Source organism: Rhynchophorus ferrugineus, unplaced genomic scaffold (genome assembly GCF_030347505.1).
Source record: "Rhynchophorus ferrugineus isolate W39M unplaced genomic scaffold, kcgeb_rfMv2 rfM1, whole genome shotgun sequence".
Taxonomy (NCBI): domain Eukaryota; kingdom Metazoa; phylum Arthropoda; class Insecta; order Coleoptera; family Curculionidae; genus Rhynchophorus; species Rhynchophorus ferrugineus.
In genome coordinates this window covers 60,656,948-60,680,300 of record NW_027472580.1, presented here as the reverse complement: position 1 = coordinate 60,680,300, position 23,353 = coordinate 60,656,948, and the positions used below count along the sequence as shown (strand labels likewise).

At 29.5% G+C, this 23,353-nt stretch overlaps 1 protein-coding gene and 1 long non-coding RNA gene across 3 annotated transcripts in view; one reads left to right on the top strand and one right to left on the bottom strand.

Annotated features, from left to right (window-relative positions):
* Positions 1-1,010: 1,010 nt before the first annotated feature.
* Scp1 (Sarcoplasmic calcium-binding protein 1) overlaps positions 1,011-23,353 on the top strand; it is a 41,781-nt gene continuing 19,438 nt past the window's right edge. For both annotated transcript variants that reach the window (XM_076403160.1, XM_076403079.1), the window contains exon 1: positions 1,011-1,170. In XM_076403160.1, the coding sequence (XP_076259275.1) occupies positions 1,119-1,170 (52 nt within the window). In that variant the 5' untranslated portion in view covers positions 1,011-1,118. The remainder of the gene's footprint in view (positions 1,171-23,353) is intronic.
* On the bottom strand, positions 9,391-9,828 carry LOC143196747 (uncharacterized). The gene is made up of 2 exons (XR_013005854.1): positions 9,630-9,828; positions 9,391-9,569 (listed from the first exon to the last, which is right to left on the bottom strand). It is a non-coding gene; the product is annotated as an uncharacterized LOC143196747 (long non-coding RNA).

Genomic DNA, 23,353 nt, shown 5'->3' with positions numbered 1-23,353 from the left:
TTACCATATATATTGATACCCCTAATGTTTGGAGTCCTTCAAAAGCTCTTGGTAGATTAAATTGGAAAAATCATGTTAAACAAAAAAATAAGCAGATCAGACTCAAAATTAAACAGTTGTACTGGCGAGTCTGAAGATACTTGCAACTTAACTTAACATCAAAGATACTGATTGGTCAGTCAATAATAAAATTTATTCGGACTCACGGTACAAATAAAGTGGTACTGACTAGTAATCCAACGATGTCAATAGAAAAAAAATGAAGCGGATAAGTTTTACAATTAACTGTGACTAATTTCAATAATTTTTTAATTGGGGAAATATATAGTGATATACTGCTATACACCGTACAGGTATTTCTTGGGAATTCATGAAAGTAGAAATGAAAAGTAGCAATAAATAAATTAATTAAGATTTTACTAAATGTGTCTTTGTGAACGCAGGTTCTTCATGAAGGACAGTTTTATGGTGCCAGCTCTCCTGTCTGTATATAATGTACCACCAAAAGATTAAAAAGGCTTTAGAGAGCCAAAAATAAGCTCAGGCTTAAACTAATACAACTTTTAACTAACTGAATGAAACTTATAATTTCGAGAAGAAAAACTAACTTTCGTCATCAATAGAAAAATTAGATTAATAAATTACATATTAACTCATTATCCAACTCATCAGCACACCATAACTTTGTAAATTATTGTTTCTTTTTTCTAATCTTTACATAATTTAGTATATTGTATATTTGCCCAAATATTCATTTTACAAAAACACAATAATTTTTCACGAACCTAACCTTGATAATTTGACTCGCATTAAAAGATCTTCAATTTTCAAGGTGTTCTTTAAATGTTCTTTCAAAAAAAACTATTGATGTGATGAAATTAAACAAGGATTGTCAAAGAATTATTTCCTTATCCCCATTTCTATCGTTGATGGTCCGACGCCTCAGCAGTAACGACGCCGGTAGACGTCACAATTCAACTACTAGTTTAAAATAGACGTCGGCTACCGGTCTTTTGCCGTTCGCTCGTTATTTTAATATATCCACCGTGTGAGTGGCAAGTTTTTTCGAAACGTTTCCTCGTGTTAAGAACTTTCCAAAATCTAATTTATTGGAAAAAATGGCGTATTGCTGGGATAATCGGGTGGCGTTCGTAGTTAAGTACCTCTACGGTAAGTAGTGATTTTGAGTGGTTCAAAAAAAAGTAATAAACTTACTCAACCCTTATATATATTTATATATATATATATATATATATATATATATATATATATATATATATATATATATATATCTTGTATATATTATTTATTACTATTAATACAAATTATTATTTGGATTAATTGAATTATTTGAAGCCCGAAAAAAAAGATCTTTTAAGGATTTTGTCTCAACCTATCATAAATATTATCACACGATGTACAATATAATATAGAATACACAATATCATAACTTATAGTATCTTGTATTATCTGAATTCGCTGCATCAAAATTCATTTATGTCTTAAATTAAAGGCTATATATTGATGAAAATGCGAAAGTATTAATATAAACAACTATTAAGCAACTTAACCCATCTGCTAAATTTGATGATTTTGACATTTTGGTACGTAATAAAATAGTTTTCTGTTTAATATTATTGATTCATACAGTGCATATGGCCGCTAATCTTGGAACGAACAAAATTTTATTTTCAGGAACAATTATTTTTGCCAAACCCATCAAACACTTTTTGAAACTTATGGTAATACTCTGTCATATTTCAATTGTCAGTTTGGGTTTAAAAGTGATGATCTTAGTGTCAATGACAAAGAACGATCTTTTTTTTATAACATCTTTATTAGATACGCTTAGTACAATCTTAATTATTATTATTACAATTAATTTATTACTACTTTTCCTATGTGCTTGGATTAATTAACAAGCAAGACGAGTACGAGAAAATACATCAGTATGTATTCCTCAATTATAAAATTATAATTATTTATTAATTATTAACTTATAGCTATACTTTACACTAATAATACACACTAAATGTTCACACAAGTTCGTATTGTTTTGTTCGTTTCAGTATCCTGACATCCTGTGCGCTGTCGAGCAGTTGTATTGCTTCCACGTTAGAATGATTTACTAATCTTCTTTCGTGTTTCAAGGCGAAATCCTGCACAACTTCGCAAATCCATTTGATTTCCAGGTCATTGTGCAGTTCTTCATTGGTTACATAGCGATAGGCATTGGTAATCAATCGAAGAATCTTGTTTTGACAGCGCTGTATGACTAACTGATTTGAATATTTAGTGCAACCCCGTATTTGCACCCCATAGGTCCAAATTGGCTTTATAATTGTATTATAGATCAATCTCTTTGATTTTAGATCAAGTTGGGAGTATCTTCCGACTAACCAGTATAGTTGTTTTATTTTGGTTCTAATGTGTTTTGCTTTTTGTCTAACGTGATGCTTCCAATTTAATCTACCGTCAAGATGGATTCCAAGGTATTTTGCTGATTCTGCTTGAGGAATCGGGCATCCATTGAGTGATATAATTAAGTTTTTATTATTTCGCCTTAATGCAAAATTAACGTGCACAGATTTGGAGCTATTAACTTGAATTTTCCAATCTTTTGTCCATTTGTAGATTTTGTTGACTGCCACTTGCACTTTTTCTATTGCCCTAGGCAGAGATATATCTTTTGCCATAATAACTGTGTCATCAGCAAAGGTTCCAAGAAGTGTTTCTTTTGTTGTTGGAATGTCAGCAGTGTAGAGCAGATACAGGAGAGGTCCTAAGACGTTACCTTGTGGAACTCCAGCCGAGATATTTTTAAATGTCGAGAACGCCATTTCGTGCGATACTCTAAATTTTCTTCCGAATAAATATGACTCCAGCAATTGACAATAGTTACGCGGTAACAATTTGCTCATCTTACAGATTAATCCCAAATGCCAAACCCGATCAAAAGCTTGTGAAACATCCAGGAATATTGCAGGGCAGTATTTCTTTTCTTCAAACGCTCTTTCAATAGCCGCAGTTACTCTGTGCACTTGATCGATAGTTGAATGGTGATTTCGAAAACCAAACTGGAAATCTGGTATTGTTACCAAATGTTTAACACGTTTATATATCAGCTTCTCAAATAGCTTTGATATTGCAGGTAGTAGCGAAATAGGCCTGTAAGATTCGGCTTGTTCTGCAGGTTTGTCAGGTTTTTTGAGCATAATTATTTGTGCAACTTTAAAGCATTCCGGGACATGCTTCAGCCTTAAACAGGCATTAAATATATATGTCAACATGATGATTGCTTTTCGTGGCAGTTCTTTCAATAATCCAGGTGAAATGTCATCTATACCAGGTGCCTTTTTAGGGTTGAGGTTATCAATTTCAGTGGCAACTTCCAGTGCAGAAATTAAATTTAGATCTACATCGGGTTGATAAATAGGAGTTGTATCCATGGTAGATTCTATATCATTAGGCCGAAAAATGTTAGCTAAATAATCTGCGAACAATTCAGCTTTTTCATTGTCGCGTCGAACCCATTCATTTCGATCATTTTTAATTGGCGGTACTCGAATAATTGGTCTTTTAAATCTTCGAGTTGCTTTCCATAGCGAATAATCTTTGTCCGCTTGTAGGCTTAATTCCCTTAAATACTTTTGAAAGCAATTCTGTTTATACTCTTTGATCTTTTGATTCGTTTGATTACTAATTCTATTAAACGTAGTTTTGTCAGCAGCATTTCTGGTCCTGTGCCAAAGAACGATCTGGACGACCAAAAATATTGATTACAATTTAAGATAATTGTAATACTTATTGGAGCACAACCTAGCCTAAGCTATCAATGAGTTTTCAGACAGCTTTGCAGTTACACTGTTTGTGCAAATACATTTTCCAAATGTTTTCATGTGATGGGAAAGATAAAAAAGAGAAGAGAAAATTACTAGAACGAAGATAAAGCTACCGCATGAATTTACTGAAAATTTAATTTCGAACAATTTCTATATAGTTTATCAGACCAAAAAATTAAGAGTTTCCTGCATCGTATTGTGACTGAGCATAAAACGCGGATGTAGTACGCTAATCGTAAGTGTAAAAAGTGACAGGCTGGCCCAGGACAGCCATTCACATTAACACTATAGCTGAATATTCATCGCCATAAAGTTTTGATGTGCATATGATGGGTTCGGTAACATATAGTATATTACGAGCTGTTGGAACCAAATAAAACTATTGGAGAGGTATCCATTTACCCCAAACATTCATTTTACAAAAACACAATATTTAGCTCAAAACCCGATAGATAACCGTTCATATTGTTGTAAAAAAGACCACAGTACATGACAACGCTTGGCTATCCGTTTCAAGAGTTGTAAAGGGTACACTCCAGCTTAAATAAGAATTTTGTCACACCCAGCATACTCACCGGACATAGTGCCTTCTGATTACCGATTGTTCATGTTGTATGCAGAATGCTTGGTTATCACACAGTTTCGAAAGGCTGAATAAGTGCGCCTAATCAACAGTTCTTTGACACAATATCGCTATAGTACCAAAAAAAACGAGAGAAGGTTGAAGAAAATGGTGAAAAATATTTTAATTAACATCCAATAGTTATACATCAAAGTTATACCAATTATTCTCAATAAATGCCTTTTTAAAGACACACTAGCACAAACTACATGCAAACTACTTGATGTACTTGAAACTACTTGAGCATGATGCATACACATACAAACATAATTGTTCCTTTTCTTGGTTATTACTGGACCAGTTCAAGTTCAAAAATCTTATATTTCTTTTTAATGAAAGGAATGTATTACTGGTTTATAATAAAATCTAATTACAGGACTTGATACCAAGAGCACAGAATAATATGAAACATACAATTAGACTTAGAAAATAAAAACCTACATTTAACAAACAAAATAATGTAGAAATTTCCTTGGACACTTTCCTAATATTTATTTAGTTTAAAACAATTATTATATATCAGTTAATCAATATAAATCAAGCTTGTATACGTAAACTCGAAACAGTATAAAATATAAATAAATCAAACGAATAATAGTAATTTATCATTTTATATCATCAGTGTAATGCTTGTAAAGTACTAAAATGAAATAAAACTAGGTTTAAAAATTCAAAATATACAATATAATGCCTATTTTCCGATGTATAATACTTAATATCTAAACTTGTGTTAATTATTTATGATAATAAAGTACAGCATTATTCATCGCAAATAATTATTTGAAATGTTTATCAATTTTACAAATTTTACTAGTATGGCTTTATTAATATTAATTAAACTGAATACATTTAACTACATAGAGTTTAGATTAATAAATAAAGACTCTTAGAAAATATATTGTCCATGATTAGCGTATGTATACACTGTAACGCCTATAGATGAAAAACTAGTAAATTTTTATATTATGTAGTGTGAAATGTGAAAACCATCGAATTTAATTTAATTAATTTAATATTTGGTTTATTTAGCAGTTTTCTGTATTGATATTTCGCATTTGCAGAAGTAAATATCGCAGATTAAAATATATGTAAGCTGATAATTACATCATACCTGGAAGGTGATGTTTTATTTTAAGGGAACACTTGTCGTCAATTAAAAACAAAGTTGATATTTTAAGCTTTCATTTAGATTATGAAACGAAGAGATAGGCTCTCATAGAAACTCTCATCACTTCTTAGTATTGTAATTTCTTTTTGTAAATTAAAAATATGTTTTCATTTTAGGTATTTTATTATCAATACCACAATAATTGAACTGAACATTACTGAACTGAATAAGTACAAGAAAAGTTTTCTATGCAATTTATAGTTAACCTGAAACGCATTAAAGATTAAACCATTACATATGTACATTATACCATATATAAAATCATATATATTTTATTAATTTAGAATCTAGATTATATTTACTCAGTTATAAAACTAATAAATAAAATAAATAGTCCGGCTGACTTCAGATATGTCAATAAATCAAATGATAGTAGATTTAAATTAAATTTCAGTTATCCGAACGATATTCACACAAAACACAACAAAAATGAACGGCATAAAAATAGATTAAAATTTTTGGTTTTTGATTATGCATATATTTCTTCTGGCTCTGTTCCAGTGTTGATCTATCAATTGTTTAGATTACTTGGATTATAAAATATCAGTACGTAAGTTGTTACCAATATAAATTCAATCAATCTTCTGAATAGTGCTGACGTTACGTTATACATATTAATTTTTTATTATTTAGTATTTCTATTTTAAGTTTCTTCTTTTAGTCCATATTGGAACGATTGGTCTATCCTTTTCTTTCTCAGTGTTTCTCATCTTTTATCAAATCCACATTTGTACGACTATTTGTTCCATCTTTTTTGTTTTGTTATTTTGTTTCGACAGTTCATGTAAAATTATTATTCTATTCTTGTTGCTTATTTCATTACATATTTCAACACAGAAAACTTAAACCACTGGAAATATGTCCCTATATTTCCGTTACTATTCCACTCATTTTTTCCTTATTCCCTTATTTTACTTATTTCCTTATTTACTGATTTGTCGTATCTTTGCCACAGCATATTTTTACATAAACTTTTTTACATTGATTTCCAGAACTTCCCAACGGCTCAGTCGTTAATAGCGTAAAGCATAAATTAATTGAGATCTACTTTATTTGAAAGTGCAAACATAATTCACCTTTCACACATTGTAAGCATCTTTCCTTTGAAGTAATTTATGATATATCCTTATATGATGTCCATAATTCAAAAGAAGAAATCATAAAAGATATAATTTAAAAAATATGACCAATGATCGACAACATATTATTTAAGCGTTTCAATACACATTTACACGAATTTTACAAGAAATTTGCCTGTGTTGGCATACCTCTTTATGGATCGATCATCTTTCATACAATCATAATTGAGTTATTTAATGTATACAAACGCTAATTATAGAACGCTAAAAATCGAATTTTCGATATTAAATAATGTATTGATTGATTATATGATTTGAAGAACGACTCGGTATGTCAAAGATAATGCGAATGAATTCCAATGCTTATTAGATGAAAGCCCAATTCAAACTCTCAAAAAAATTTTCAAGCAGTCGTCTCGAACCAATTCAATATCGTGGTTTCATTTCATGCGAAGTAAAAAAAAAACTTTTTCTGTGACGTATTGTAACTGGTGGTGAAACGTGGATCTACTTATGGATGGATTCGGCAATAGCATAAAAATTTATCATTTTTAACCCAGGAGGATCATCCACATTGATACCGCAGTAGAGTATTCATTGGTAGGAGGTAATAGAGTCTTGCTGTACATATTATGGGATAGGAAACTATTACTGCAAATGTCTGCCGATGTTAATTGAAGAAATTGAACAAAGTATTGTTGCAAAAAATACCAACAATATTCAGCAACATGTTACAAAATGTATCAAGAATACATTGTTGCAGCTTGAATGTTCTACCACACCTAGTACCAAAATTACAGCTCTCTAAATACAATTTATTCAGTAAAATTTATTCATTGGACACGTTTTCAAAACGCTAAAGAAGTTCAAAAATGGATCGAGGATTGAACGCTTACAAGATCCTATATTTGTTGGACAAGATTAGTTTAAGTATTTATCTTATAAGTGTTCATTAGATTAAAATACGAATCAACAATATTGTTTGTGTTTCGATGAATACTCAAGTTGCCTCTTAAAATAAAATTATTTAAGTAAAAGGATATTTTCATCACTACATACGTCAACGTCAAAACTTATTTACTTTATTATATTATTTATTATTTACATTTTGTAAAAATACAGCATTAAGTAGATTTTATAGTAAGTCATAATAAAAAGATGTGTTTTTAAATTAATTTTCTTGAATTAATTGAATTCTTAATTAATTGAATGGCTTGGTTTCGTTCCAACATCTAATACTTTAGACCTACACAGTCTCAAGGAGAATGAAACGTTTCAATATTATGTTACCAGCTGCGGTTTATTATTGACATTAATCTGATTTGTTTTGACATAAATAAAAGCTGAAAAAGAAATCACACTCTACATAGGATAGATTAATTAAAATTAACTATCAATAATCTATACTAGACTAAAACTAGTAAGGCTTTTAAACTAAAACGTTTGAAACACATTTCAAACCTATTTCATTACCTTGGAAATCACATTAACTTGATAATAATTTTGAAATGAATTTATTTAAATAATTTCATATTTAATTCTATAAATTTTACTTATCATCTTAAACAATTTATGGATACCATTCAAGAAGAGCTGATAATTAAGATATCTTCCTCTTAAAATTTTTAAAATAAATCTATTTTTCATCGCCCATTACTATTTGACGCAAAAATTACTTCCTTTCATATTGAAGTAGAACTTTAATGACTGTCATTCAATTCGTACGGTACTCATCTTCCCATCAGCTTTACTCGTTAATAATTTGCAACGGGACTTTTTTGACTTTTGACTCGGACACATTCAACATTTTGGCTAATGTTTTTTGGGTTTGTCTTGTATATTCATCCAATAACTACTACAATTACTTATCTACCAGATCGTTCTTTGTATTAAAACATTGAAACCAATACATCTAAATTGTCGACATAATGCTTCAGATATTTTTATAGTTGGGGCATGCGCACCATAGGTATCTACCAGCAAACGATGACTTTCAATGGCTCTATCACCGAGATGTATCTCCAATGGTAGGCTCAAGGGCAATGTTTTGATTGGTTCTCCATTTCACGTGATTACGTTATTACGTCACTTTTACTGGCCAATAGTGCTCAAGTAAAACCAAATTTAATATTTAATACATGAAAATATACATAAATGTAAATAATATAAATATGTAAAATACATAAGTATATAAAATATATAAAGATAAAGTAAAATTAAGAAATATAAGTGTATAGGTGTAAATGAAAAAAAAGAGCTCAATACTAAATATCTAAAATGTTCTTCGATAGCGCCTTCTCGCTGTTTCGTATTAGTTTAATGCCATCAATTTTATGGGATCTATTAGAATTCTATCTTCTACTTTTGCTATACTAAAGGTTACCTGACCTGGTTAATAACCTTTAAAATTTGGTCTTGAAAGTCATTATGGATTGACAATTGACACAAATTGAAAACATCCCTAGCTTCTTGCGACAAATATACTCGCCAAGAGGAACCAAACATATTTATAAGGCGGCAATAGCTTCAAAATTCTAAAAAAGGCGTTTCAGTAATAACTATATAAATTATGTACTAAAAATATTACCACTTCGAGTTTCTTTTAACAAATACTCTGATTGTTACTGTAAAAAGTAAAAGATGTATATAAGTATTACAAATGTCGTTAAGATATTTTCCGATTAAAGATAATATTTATTAATGATAATTATCCTGTTATCCTAATTAATGATTACCTTTTTGGAATACTTCTTTATATGATTACATCACACTGAAAGCATTCAAAACAAATTGGTAACTACTTAAATTAAAATGTTCACTACTACCACTAACATCTTGATAAGCATTAGGTTGACCTTCTATAAACAAACAATCTATACATGTAATAAGCATATAATAGATAGATATTGAACATGTACCTGATAAAGACAATGCTTGATAGGCGTTTACCATAACGAATAGGTCGTTGAGGAAATGTAATTCTAAATTCATCACTAAAATATCTGTGACAAGCACAATGGCGTTTATATATTTACAATGTGGTTAATCTAGATAATTTACTATTATTTACTTGATCAACCCATTTTTGCAAGAGCGGGATCATTGTTTGGAAAACGATGTCTAATTTCGGTAAAAGATTTACACCCAGGTACACTACATTTTTTACAAAATTCAATTTTTATATTAGTCACTTAATAAAAATTAATGTAAAACAGGAAATATGCACAACGCTAAACGAGGATTTCTTAACCTTAACACGAAACAATAATATATTGCGATAATATGTTGCAAATATGTTGCGATCGCAGCGCTACCTTTGATTAAACGCAAAACATTTCTCACAAGGTCGCCTATACAGTCGAATTTCTATTTTTCAATGGGCTCTTTTCTTTGGATGAAACAAGAACACTACGTATTATGTGTCTCTAATACACGTTTTCAGGCACAAAACTCTACATAAACTATAAGTGTTAAAAACTATAAATCTTTAGCACTTTTATTCTGGTGGAGCGAAGCTTGTGAACTTTTGAGGTTATTGCCAGTAGAATAAAATAATACATGTATCAAATTGCAATATGGCAAACTCATGGCCAGTGAAATATGTTATACATACATACTTTTTTCATAAATCCTCTTTAATTTTCCGTATTCAATCGACACTTATTTGTTTTTCTCTTTATTCCTAACAGTTTATGGATTATTCCAGAATTATGTTTTTTAACTTATTATTCTATGACTGAGCAACTAAACTACTACAACCCACCAATAGTAGCCGTGATCTAGCTTATGTTCAAACTAGTTCACAGAAACTTCAATCCGCCTTGGACAACCTCACACCACGAATTACTATACTTGGGACATAAATGTTGTACATTACGACTAGTTGGATCATTAATGACATAATAACATGACATAATGATTGTAAGTAAGGCAACTGTTATTAAATTTAAATATATTATCTATCCCTGCAGTAATTACCACTCTTGAATTCTGTCATGTCAATATATATTATCATGTTATATGTTGATTTGTTATTCGGCAAATATAACCAAACTATTAAAATAATTTAATTATTAAGAATTTAAATAAATAAAAAATTTAAAACAAGAGAATAATGCAAAATGTATTCGAATAATAAAAATAACTTGAAGGTTGTTGGCAACAAGGCCATAACCTATATAATCTAAATCCAGTATTTAAAAAAAAAATAAAAACATACCAAACTCATTAACCGAAATTTGTGAATAAAAAATGAGTACATGAATTATTAAGTTGGCAAGATAATAATTTCGGTTTCCTTTGACACGAAAAAACCTACCTTATGACTCTGCTAGTAAGAAAATTGTTTTTGTTTGCATATCCGATAGTATGAAATTATGTTTATGTCAGTTGAAAAATTACCAAGTATAATTAAAAATTAAATGAACAGAAATTATTAACTGCCTGCTTATTTTATTCATATTTCAGAATACATAACAATTAATATCTTCAAATATGTTTGAAGCTATTTGAAGGCATAAACTTAAAGTTGTAGATTGCTACTCACTTTCATCTGAGTCTATAGTAAATAGTATAAATAAAAATCAATTAGAGAAACACTTTAATTCTAAAATTAATTTTTGCCTCTCATGAGCAGAGTTTACTTAATCCATCTCTTATTTTCTTATTTTTCTTCTTCGCTTCCTTAATCTACCTCTGATAGGTGGTGAGCTTCAGATGCAATTCCGAGAGACTTAGACATCTTTCACTTGCATCGGCTATTGATATTTTGAATATTTCTCTGAAACAAATAAAATATTTTTAAGATCCCACAAAATGGGTCTACCATTTATAACTAGAAACTATTAATGACATAATGATTGAATTTAGAGGTATAACGAAAAATAGTTCTTAGAAGAGAGTTCTTAGACCAAATCACCAATCTTAGAACCAAGTCACTAGATGTTTCACTGTTCATTCATGGGATTAAAACTGAAAATATACCAATATAAACGAACCTCAACTTAAAAACTGCTGTCACTGGAAAATTGGTATCGCAGATGGATTATTTCTTACCAGAGATCATTAAGATTATTTTATTATTTACATTATGGTATAATTATTAATAAATAAACTCAAATATAATAAAAAATATTATTTAATTATAACAGTTATGAAATAAGTGAATAAATATAAACCGTCTTATAAATATATACCAGCATTCAATAACCCTTGTTACTCATATTAAACGTGGGCTATTGTATAATGGTTCTATTGTTGGATACTACTGATATCTGCTGTCAATTAAAATCACCGTCGACAATTTGTCTGAAAACTTGTCTGGAACATAAAAGCATTCGTCTACGTGTTGCTAGTCGCCAGCTTTTTTTTCGGTCGATGATCTTTAACTCAAAATTAGCAAAAATCGAACGTGTGGTTTATCGGTCAGCTGTTTACGAATAAGTTAAATTGGGAGAAATTATTCACTACTATCCGTATTTTTTATTGCACACGTAGATTCCAGATTACCAAATTTTCTAAAAATACATACAAAAATATATATTCGTAAAATAAAAGTTACGAAACGGGTAAGGTTTAAAAGCAAAAACTTTTAATTTACTTTACGACTTATTGAACCAACTGCACAAACGTCACTGGGGTAAAATAAAATAATATTTAATAAAAATATACAAAATAATCAAACACCTTAAAGAAATAAAAATAGAGATCAAAAATAAATGATATAACAACTACTTACTCAATAAATAACAAAAATAAATAAAGCAAATAAGCGGGCGAGATCTTGATGTGATCGGGTGGTCAGGTGATAGTTCTTAAAATATAATGAAAACGTACCTGAGCAACCAATTTTCAATAAAATGGGTGAATGTAAACACACCTGAAATATATCAGAAATCGGTGCTTATTACGATAGATACTTCTAACGTCACTTAATATGGAAATAAAACGGTAGTGACAGTTGAAATACTGGAAGCTATAATAACATACTATCGATAATAATACTGGTGATAAATAAATATATCGACAATTACTGATAATCGATAGTATTGATACATCTCAATAAAAGACTGTAACAATGATGGAATAACCAGGATGGTGAATAATAATCTTAATCCATAGTTGTCAAAAACATTGACAGACAATCAATATAAAACAGGCAATAACGGTAACTAATAGCAATTACAAACTATTCTGGGATGAAGTATGACATGTACACACGATACGAAGGGAAAGTAATGCACGACGTACCAGCTTATACCCTAACACTAATAATAGTGGATTTGCAATGAAATCAAGGGCAGCAGACTCGCGAGAGCTTACCATTAGGGTTAGTAGTAGCTAAGGTAAAACTAAAAATATCTAATATACAAATAAGTAAATATGTAAATAAGTAAATCAATAAGTAGCAACTCTGTTGCTATTGTGCACTCACTTCTCCTAACTCCGACTATGATGAAGGTGCAATGTGTACAAGAGAAAAAGCCAGAAGCAAACAAACTAGAGCAGCAGGAAATACATTTCATGGCGTTTATGTATACAGACTGTCAATAAACCATAATTACCAGATATCGCAACAAACAACATATAATGGATAATAGCGATATTTTCACACGGTACTATATGAAGGTAATGCACGCCATAGCAGCTTATGTCCTAACACTAACGATAATGGCGTCAAATGAAATCAAGGGAAGTAACGCGCGAGATCCTGCCACTAAGGTTAGTAGGCCTCTCTGGATTAAGCTGAATTCACAAATAAATAAACAGTACTCTTGCTGTTGTGCAGTCTCTAGCCCCAGGTATAATGAACGTGCAATGCCTACCAGGGAGAAAGCCAAAGGCAACCATAAAAATATTACCTTTAATTTTCCATAATCTAAGAATTTTTTGGAATATACGACAATTTAGAGAAATAATAAAATAGCATTGCTGGCAACATTGTTGATAGTAGGCGACAAATTATACAATTAAAAAGAAGCAACAATCCCGCCTAGTCCCTTTACATTCTCATTCAAACCTTAAAAGAAACATGCACGAATCAAAAATTAAAAGGTCTAAAATATTGCACTGCTAGATGTAATTCTAAGTACCACAGATATTTGGAACGATTTATCATTTCCTTGAATGGTAAATGGTTTTGTCTGTATTTTAGAGAAAAAAATATCGAGAAAATATAAACAAATAAAATACATTTACAATTCTAAACGAAATCTTTATAAAAGCATCAAATACCTCGCCGATTTTTTAAAATATCAAGTATAGTATTTATGGCTTTATATAACAGCTCTCTCCTGAAGTATCTTTCCCGCCGATTTGTCACTGCTCTGAATATCACTATTTGGACACATTTGCCTAGTATAACCTGTATAGAATAGTTTCCCATGTTGACTCTGTCCACGGCTAAGCAAATGAGTTACCAAAATCTACTTTTAGTAGCCGTACACCTTGATCTACAGGCCCCTACCGAATTTCCACTTAATTATATTAGTTCATAGTAACTTCATTCCTAAAGATGCTAGATATATACATAGTATTGATATATCGATAACGATATATATTGAATCAATTTGATATCGATATATTGATAAATCAGTCTAGAATACAATGTCAACTAGGCTTAAAACATAAATTAAAGCAATCACTGTACTGTTTTACTAATGTACTAATAAAAACACCAAACAAGGGCAATGACAGTCAATAGCAATGGCACAACAACCAGAATTACTAATAACAAACTTATAAAGAAGTAGTAGTGAATAAATCTGATATAATACATGTGATGGTTAACAGCAATCTTATTCAACAATAGTCAATAACAATGACAATCATAACAGTCAACGTATAATAACGATAACGACAATACTGACAATGATATATTAGCGTCTACCTGCTAGTAGACCTAGCTAGGGTAAAGCCAAAATCTTAAATAAAGAAATAAGCAATAGTTTTGCTGTTGTGCACTCACTTCTTCAGCACATATTATGGTGACTGTACAATTCGCGCAAAGAAAAAAGCTAAAGACCATAGGTTAGATAATTTGCCAATTTTTCATGAGTTTCTAGTGTAAATTATAATTTATACTTAATAGTTGCGAAACTATTATCTTATTTATAGTAATTTGTGAATTATTGAAAAATACGAATAAAAATAAGATAAATAAAGTTATTTGGATAAATAGACAAACAAATAAATAGAAAATAATAAAAGGAATAAGTAAAATCGTATGAAGTTAAAAGGAGAAAACTGAAATGCTCAAGCAAACTCACCATTTGATGATACTCTGGTTGAACAACACAAAATATAGTAATAAAAATAAGTTATATATAGTGATCCTAAGCATTGCGTCTTCACAATTGGACTTTTATGAATTTCCAATTCCCCTTGAACATGTTAATATATCACATCTAATAATGACGGTCAATCAAAAAGTATCAACAATGTTGCCATTTATGATAATTATTTTGTATTGTTTTATATCCACAATAGCGACAAATCCAACAATTAAAAATACAGTAATACCACCTAGTTCACTTTTCTATTAACAAATTGTATTAGCTTTTTATTTAAAAAAAAAATAAATGACCCAAAAATAAAAAGATCTAAAATATCGAATTTGATGAAATCGTAAATACCATAGAAATTCGGAACAATTTATAATTTCCTTGAATGTCTACGTTTTAAGAAAAAAAAATTGAGAAAATATAAACAAATAAAATTCGCTTTTGCAGATATTCTCCCAAACTGGTAATAGGTTCTCAACATTGCGATGTAAAAAATTACCTGGGTATTAATTTACAACAATATGCCAAGTGTCTTAAAAAGCTTTTTTAAAAAATATGCAAAATAATCTCAACAGTAACAATGAAAACATTATGAATTTAATAGATAATATAACTTAATAATTTAATTTATATGTTCTGCGTCTCAACTAGATAGCGCAAACTCAATTTGGCAAAAAGAAAAGTTGTAAACTAGAGAAAAGGACATTCTGTACTTAGCTATCTTAAAGAAGATTGACGTGAATTAGTTTCTTTTATGTTTTTAAAATTACATATTACCACAGAATAGCTTTTCACACTTTATCCTTTTGTTACTGCAACAAGTACTCCATATTTATGGGGACTTTCTCTCAATTGAATTTCTTATTTTCTTGTTCTAGAAATTTATTAAGTTTTGCCGATAAACTCGAAATTGCAGTCTTGATACTTTGATACTCTGAACCGCGATAAGATCAATTTTTAGTCGGCAATTTCAATTGCTCCTTTTATCAGAACGATAAACGATAACAATTATATTATTATTCAAAAAACGTATATTATTAAAGTGATTTTAAAAATCCAATGGTTCTTGTTGATCAATGAATCAAAGTACATCAGATGTTGTAAATGTTATATATGTGATACGCAGAAGGAAAAATTATAAATATTTTTGATGAAAATTTAGCAATTAAAGTTACAAATGTACAAGCAGAGTAGCTGTTATAAGTTCTCTGTTACAAATAATTTCACTAATAGAATCCTTTTCATTAGTTATAACAAACGTTTCCCAATGGAGTCTTCATAAATGGCATAAGACCTTATTATAAGCGAAAGTTTCTGTCAGTTATGAAGTTTCTCTCTAGGAGAGATATATATATCAAACAAGAATAAAATCAAATTCACACTGTTCAAACGTTCATGTTTACAAATGTATATGTTCAAATATATTTAGGCTTTTAATCCCTTAACAATTTATATTTTTAAATACACATCAGTTTATCGCTTAATGTGAATTTAATTTTTCTTTGTTTATTCTAACCTTATTAAAACTTTCTAACATTTAGTAGGTGCCAGCATGTTTCTTGACCAACGGTATGTATAGATAAAAACAGGAAGTATCAATGTAAACTACTGTTATAATATTTTTCTTCCTAAAATAACAGTTTCCTATTTAGTATTATTCAGCTAATCAGTGTATACACTTGCAGACACTTGTGATGATGTTGCCCCGTCATATTCCGGTTTTGGTTACGAGCTTCCTAATGAGAATTTAAAAATTTTATAATGTTGATAACAAGGAACGATCTGAATGACCAAAAAAGTTCGGAGATAATCCGTTGCACAACTTATTGGACAAATTCAAATCTTAGAATTAGCTTCAAATCTTAAAAAACTCTCAGACAGCGTAGTAGCTGTTATCTAATAATTAAATGCAATGGGAAAGGTCCAAAAGCAAGAACTACTATTACACTAATTGATTGAAAATACAATGAACGAATAACATATTTCGAACCGATTCAACAATGTTTTTGTTACTTTCCATGTAAAAAAGAAGAATTTTCTGTGGTGTATTGTGACAGTTCTGTGACAATGAAAAGTGGATATACAACGACAATTCTTATCCCAAAAAGTTCTGGTTTAATCCTCCTACATGTTTTATCCATCTGATAGAATGAATATACCTATAACGTTTTGATGTGCATTTAGGCTTAGGCTTTTAGTCCATCAGGTTTTGAAATTCTTTGGTTTCGAACTTTTTTTGTCATCCAGAGCATTCTTTGTCATTGATGTCGAAATGACCTTGTTTTAATCGTTGCAAACAAAATCGACAATTAGGATATGAGGAAGCAGCAGCACCATAAGTTTCTAAAAGTGTTTAACTTTAATTTAAGACATAAAATATTCCTTAGAAACTGGAGTTCGATTATATATTCCTATGGATCCTTAAAATTATATCGCCTATGTTATTGTTTTTGTGTAAACTAACTTGTTATAGTTGAAAATAATCATTATGATATTGATATATACGACTTTGGCCTAACCACTTACGATAAGATCAGTTTTAATATTTAATCAGCAATTCTAGTAACAATATTTATCAGATCCATTACATATTAATGATATCATTTTACATTTTAGTTCCATGAATTTACATTATTAAAAAATCCCCAATTAATTCTCATATTGAATGAAAATTAATTTTATGGTGATGACTAGAGAAAATTGAAATATACAAAATTAGATCTTCGTAGATGCCATTTTACTTTCTGATATTTTCTGATTTCTGCTATCAACAAATATCAGATTCAAGATGTTTGTAGAATATTGAACATCATGTCATTTCTTGAAACAATGTTCGCACAAGTGCTTTCACTATGTTGAAAATCAGTAACGCGACTAATGGAAAAAACTAAACTTAAGTATCGTAAAGAAGTTTTTAAGAGAACAAGTTCAACACAAATGCTGTCCAGTGTGTAAAGTCGAAAACAGTACGAAAATCTATGAAAATGGCAATCACATGCTTCTTCATCTAATACGTTACTCTTTTAACGATTACATGATATGGTCAATTTTATTGTCAATATAAAAACGGAGATACATATACAAAAAACTGAGCACTATCACATCAGAGACACCTAGGAAGCAAAAGTTGGCTAGTCTATATGTGTTTTTCTTGAGTGTTGAATATATTGAAGTGTGATATATACTTCTTCTTCTTTTAGGTTTAGTTATTATTATAATATAGTTACTTATTTAGTTACAGCATTTCTATTTGCGGTTATATAACGTATTCTTTACAGAAACGCAATTTGTCGCTTCTTATAAAGACATATTCAAATACATTTCATCTAATATTCAATGATATTTCTGAGAATGACTCAAACTTAAAAATTAAATAATAGCTTTTACTGTGCTTAGGTTTTAATAAGAGCGTACAAGCAATATAGATGGTGACAATTTCTGTTTGACTTTGTTATCAAAGGAACATTCTGCTATCTGCTATTCTATGCTGCTACTCTAGATTCGAAATAACTATAAAATATCTGAATTAAAAGTCAGCTGCAAACTACGACACATATAACATATATAATACATATACAATATATATATATATATATATATATATATATATATATATATATATATATATATATATATATATATATATATATATATACACGAATGATACAAGAATAAAATAGAAAACATTGATATAATTTAGAAAGAAGATGGAGACAAACAATAAACAAATCTGATACCATTTTAAAGGATATAAAACTGATACAAGAATAAATCAATGTAATTAGAAACACATAAATACGTAAAAAATAATTGCTATATCTTCAGAAATAAACATACGAAGAATATACCTACAAGAAAAGGAAGTAGGAGGAGACAAAAAAACTTTAACAGAATCGCAAAGTGAGTATCGAAAAGTAAAAAAGATGCTTTATCTTATTCATACAAGACCATATATTCAGCATAAAACAAATAGTGGTACAACAAAAGTACAACCCCATAAAAATATTTACTCGACATTTATTGTTTTGTAAAGGGCATTTGACAGAATAAGAAATGATACCTCCAAACCCCATGCAGGCCTAGGACAAGACGAAAATGTAAGCCATATCCTGTTAATACTTAATGCAATAAGATATGTGACTAGTTTATTATTTGAACGTTGTATCAATAATTTTAATTATTTACTTTATAGACCTTAGCTTTGAAAAATTGATAGTACATTTAATGATTGTAAATAAATTCCTTTCATGGACATTTCTAAATTGTAAAATTAAATTACCTAATTATGTTAGTAATTGTTTTAAAATACGCGCTAAAGAAGAATATCAATTTCAAAATTGTATTATTCACACATTGCCTATCTTAATATGCAAACATGTATTACTTCATTTATTATTCTATACTTATGTTTATAACATAAAAGTAAAGAAATATCATTTATACTTATATTTGATACTCCGAAGTTGTTACAGTTCTGAGAATAATCTTACTTGACTTTATTTATTATTAAGACCTAACGGAAATTAGGTTTAATTACATTTTTTTGCATTTAATTTTAAATGCATTTAAAAAAGTTTAGTCAGTGTTTTATTGAGGTAATTTACATATATATTTTAATATACATAAATTTATAAATTTAATTAATATTATATATCAAATATATTTCTAATAATTTATTGAAAATACTGTAAAAAAAGTTTCAGTAACTTACTATTTTTAAATTATTCCCTTTACTCTGTTATAAGAGAAACATGATTAACCTAATAAACTATAGACGAACTTCGACCACAGGCCGATCACTAATAGTAATAATTGGCTCATGAAACAAAAGAAATGTTCTTTGAGTGGTATTTGTTAATTGTTAATAACGTATTGTATAATATACAGATATTACATGTCTCACACATATATATCCTAGTTTCTTTTATTGAAATTGCTGAAAGTAACAATTCCGTATCTTTATTTCAAATAGTTACATATTTAGATAGTAAAATGAATTCTTATGTTCTGCATAATTATTCTCACCATTATGAAACATATTATGATGAAAAAGTAAAACTCCGAGCCAAAAACGAAACCGATATTGATAGATACTAACGGGATTTGCATTTGAAATAAATTAGCTATCTGAAAGTTTTTCCAAAACCAAATCGCATTCAATTGCGGTTGGTTGTTGCCAGGTTTTTTCGGTCGATGATCCTTAACTCAAAATTAGCGAAAAGCGGACGTGTGTTCTATACGGCCGGTGTTTACGAATAATTTAAATTCGAACAAATTATTTACTGAAAGCCGGCTACTTGTATAAATATTTTACAGTTGATCATGAATAATGTGTGATATTTTTATTTACCCGTAAAACCAGAATACATTAAGAAGACGAGAACATTACGACAATATTATTATAACGCTCTATTGCAAATATACAGAACATATTACAATAATCTCATCAATGAGATATAGTGGAATAATTAGTATAAGATAAATAACAAATATTTTGTGGAATATATTCATTCTATTCAAAATCTAAAATTGCTTTATCTTAATATGTTTCATGTCTTTGATTGTTTGTAATTGTATTTGAACCATAGACAAGAATGTAAAATCTGAAAAGGAATACAAAAGTAGCACCGCTAGAGACTTTCTTGTAAAATTTTCCATCGATCGATAACCTCATGGAGGTATTTTGGTCTAGAGGCATGAACTTTAAGTATGCTAACGTATAATTAAAAAAACATGTTCTGGTCAAATTAGGTCTAAAATTTTTTACCATTTTTTGAAATTTAACTTTACTTTATAAAACCTAACTTTATAACTTTTCTGCGATAAAACAATATATTGTTAGATCTCTTAGGGTAGCACCAATTTCCAATGACCAATTATTGTTCACTCACAAAAAAGAACACACGTGTAGTCCACAACAGAGGTTAGATTTTGCTCAAGACACTACCCAACTAATAGAAATAACAGTGCGATCTGATTTCATCCCTGCCATGGTACCAAAACAACTATTCGTACTACCCCGTGTATAATAGTATAAATGGAATGGGACTATCTATGAAGTTGGAAAGGGTGCCTACCCAACGGGAAAAAGTATATCTAACAATATAAAAAAGGCTCACACCAAATGTTAAGCAAATCGTTAAAGTAATTTAGTAAAACTTGAGGTATTATGTCAAAAATGATATATTCTTAAAGTGTTTAGCTTTCAAAATATTTAAAAATATCCTTTTTTCAAATATCTAGACTAGAATAGCCCCTTAAAGTAGACATAATCTAGGCCATCGCTTAAATACAACTTTATTTACATAGCAGAGTGTTTTAATCAGCAATATCTATTACTGAAAATGAGAAGTATCAATTCAAACAACTATTAAATAGTTTTGACATTTCTCTACATAAAATAACAGTTTTCAGTATTTAGTTTATATAAACGCTAATCATGAAACTTCTAAAATTGCATTTTCGACATCCATTATTTTCGTTGTTTGATTTGAAGAAATCTGCTGCCAAATCACTTCTAAAATCTTATGGTGATACTGCTCTTTTATATCCCAATTATTCGTTTTTGCTTCAACAATTTAAAAATTGTGATTTTGATTTCAATGATAAACGAACAACCTTGAGGATCAAGGAAGTTTGAAGACAATGAATTACAAGGCTTATTGGAGTAAACCATTATTGGACCTAGTTTAAACTCTCAAAACATTCCGACAGCTTAGAAGTTACATACATTACAGAGTAATAGAGAGACAACTCAATAGGGGCTATGGAGAAAAGTTGGCTTTGTCCAACATCCAGATGGAGTTATCAACCGTTGAAGTAATTTGATTGATCAATTTAAATCTCCATTATAGGCACCAGTAACGAAAACATTTTGCCGTCAAGACATTCAATTGGTTCTTTGATAAAGTTTGGTACGGGACTGCCCTGACGTCACGTTTGACCAATAAAATTTAAATAAAACAATTTAATTTCTGAAATAAATTTATTAAATAAAATTCAATGAATGAAATAAATATAATCTGTAAAACTGCCAATTATATATAAAATATGAATATAGTATAAAAATAAATATACCTATAAAATATAAATTACTACATAGTATAAAACAAAGTCGCCTTTTCTGTCCCTATATCCCTATGTGCGCTTAAATCTTTAAAACTACGCAACGGATTTTGATGCGGTTTTTTTCAATAGATAGTGATTCAAGAGGAAGGTTTATATGTATAATACATGCATAATATACTAAGGCAACATTGCTAATTTTAGAGGTTTCTAACGTGATGTCGTAAATTAACCTATTTTTTTAGGCTTATTTAGCAATTAGCAAAAACGCTGCCTAACCCTACGAGTTAGATCAAATTAATGTGCTACAGTATTGTACACCATAAAAAGGTCTACAAAAAAGTCCGCGATGGTATATGTTTATCTTTTAGGGATAACCCACATTAACCATTTTTATTGTTTACTTTTTACGTGAGAAAATGGCTTATTTACGAAGCTATTTTACTTGAATTAAGTACCTTAAATACAGTGTGCAATTAATATAGATCAATATAGTTCCTTACAGCATGTAAATTAAACAAATATTTTCGGAGATATTACAAATTTAAAATTTGCGTTTAAAAATGTGTAATGTAATAAAAATTGTATGAATTTAGATATTCCAAAGATAGCAGGAAATCTTCATAGTAAGTATAGGGGAAGTTTGAAGAAGGGAATTGTTTTACTCCAAATTTAATGCGTGCAGGCCAAGGGCAGTAATGAATGAACTAAAAATACTGGATCGATTTTAATCATGTTTTCATTGAGTGACATAGGCATATATATTTTATGCCCGTGCAAAGTCGGAGCGGGCCGCTATGTTTTTATATACAACGTTCATATTTTTTCTGTAGTGTATTTAATTTAGTATCAGCATTGCACCCGTGCGAAGCCGGGGCGGGTCGCTAGTATTATCATAAACAAGGAACTTTGGGACAAATCAAAATTATCTCTTCTGTTTTTTCCCTTTTTCATATTTGTTTAGGGCCATCAATTTAGTAAGATCTACTAGAGTTCTGCTTTTTGTTTTCTTATACTGAAAGCAAAGTTTGAGTCTCTTCTCTGTTAAAATACTGTTTGAATTTATTCGAAAGTATATGCTGCTTATTATTATTAACAGTCTATCTGGAAGATAGAGGTTTTAAATTTACATTTTTTTAAAGACGTTTGACAAAAAATATGTAATATTCTCAACGTGAAGATATCGTGAGATAAAATAAAAAAAAGATAGCTCAAAAAACTACTCACAGTATAATAAAATAATTTTCTGGGCCATGTGATATTACCTTGGCTCGTTTGTTCATATACGAACATCT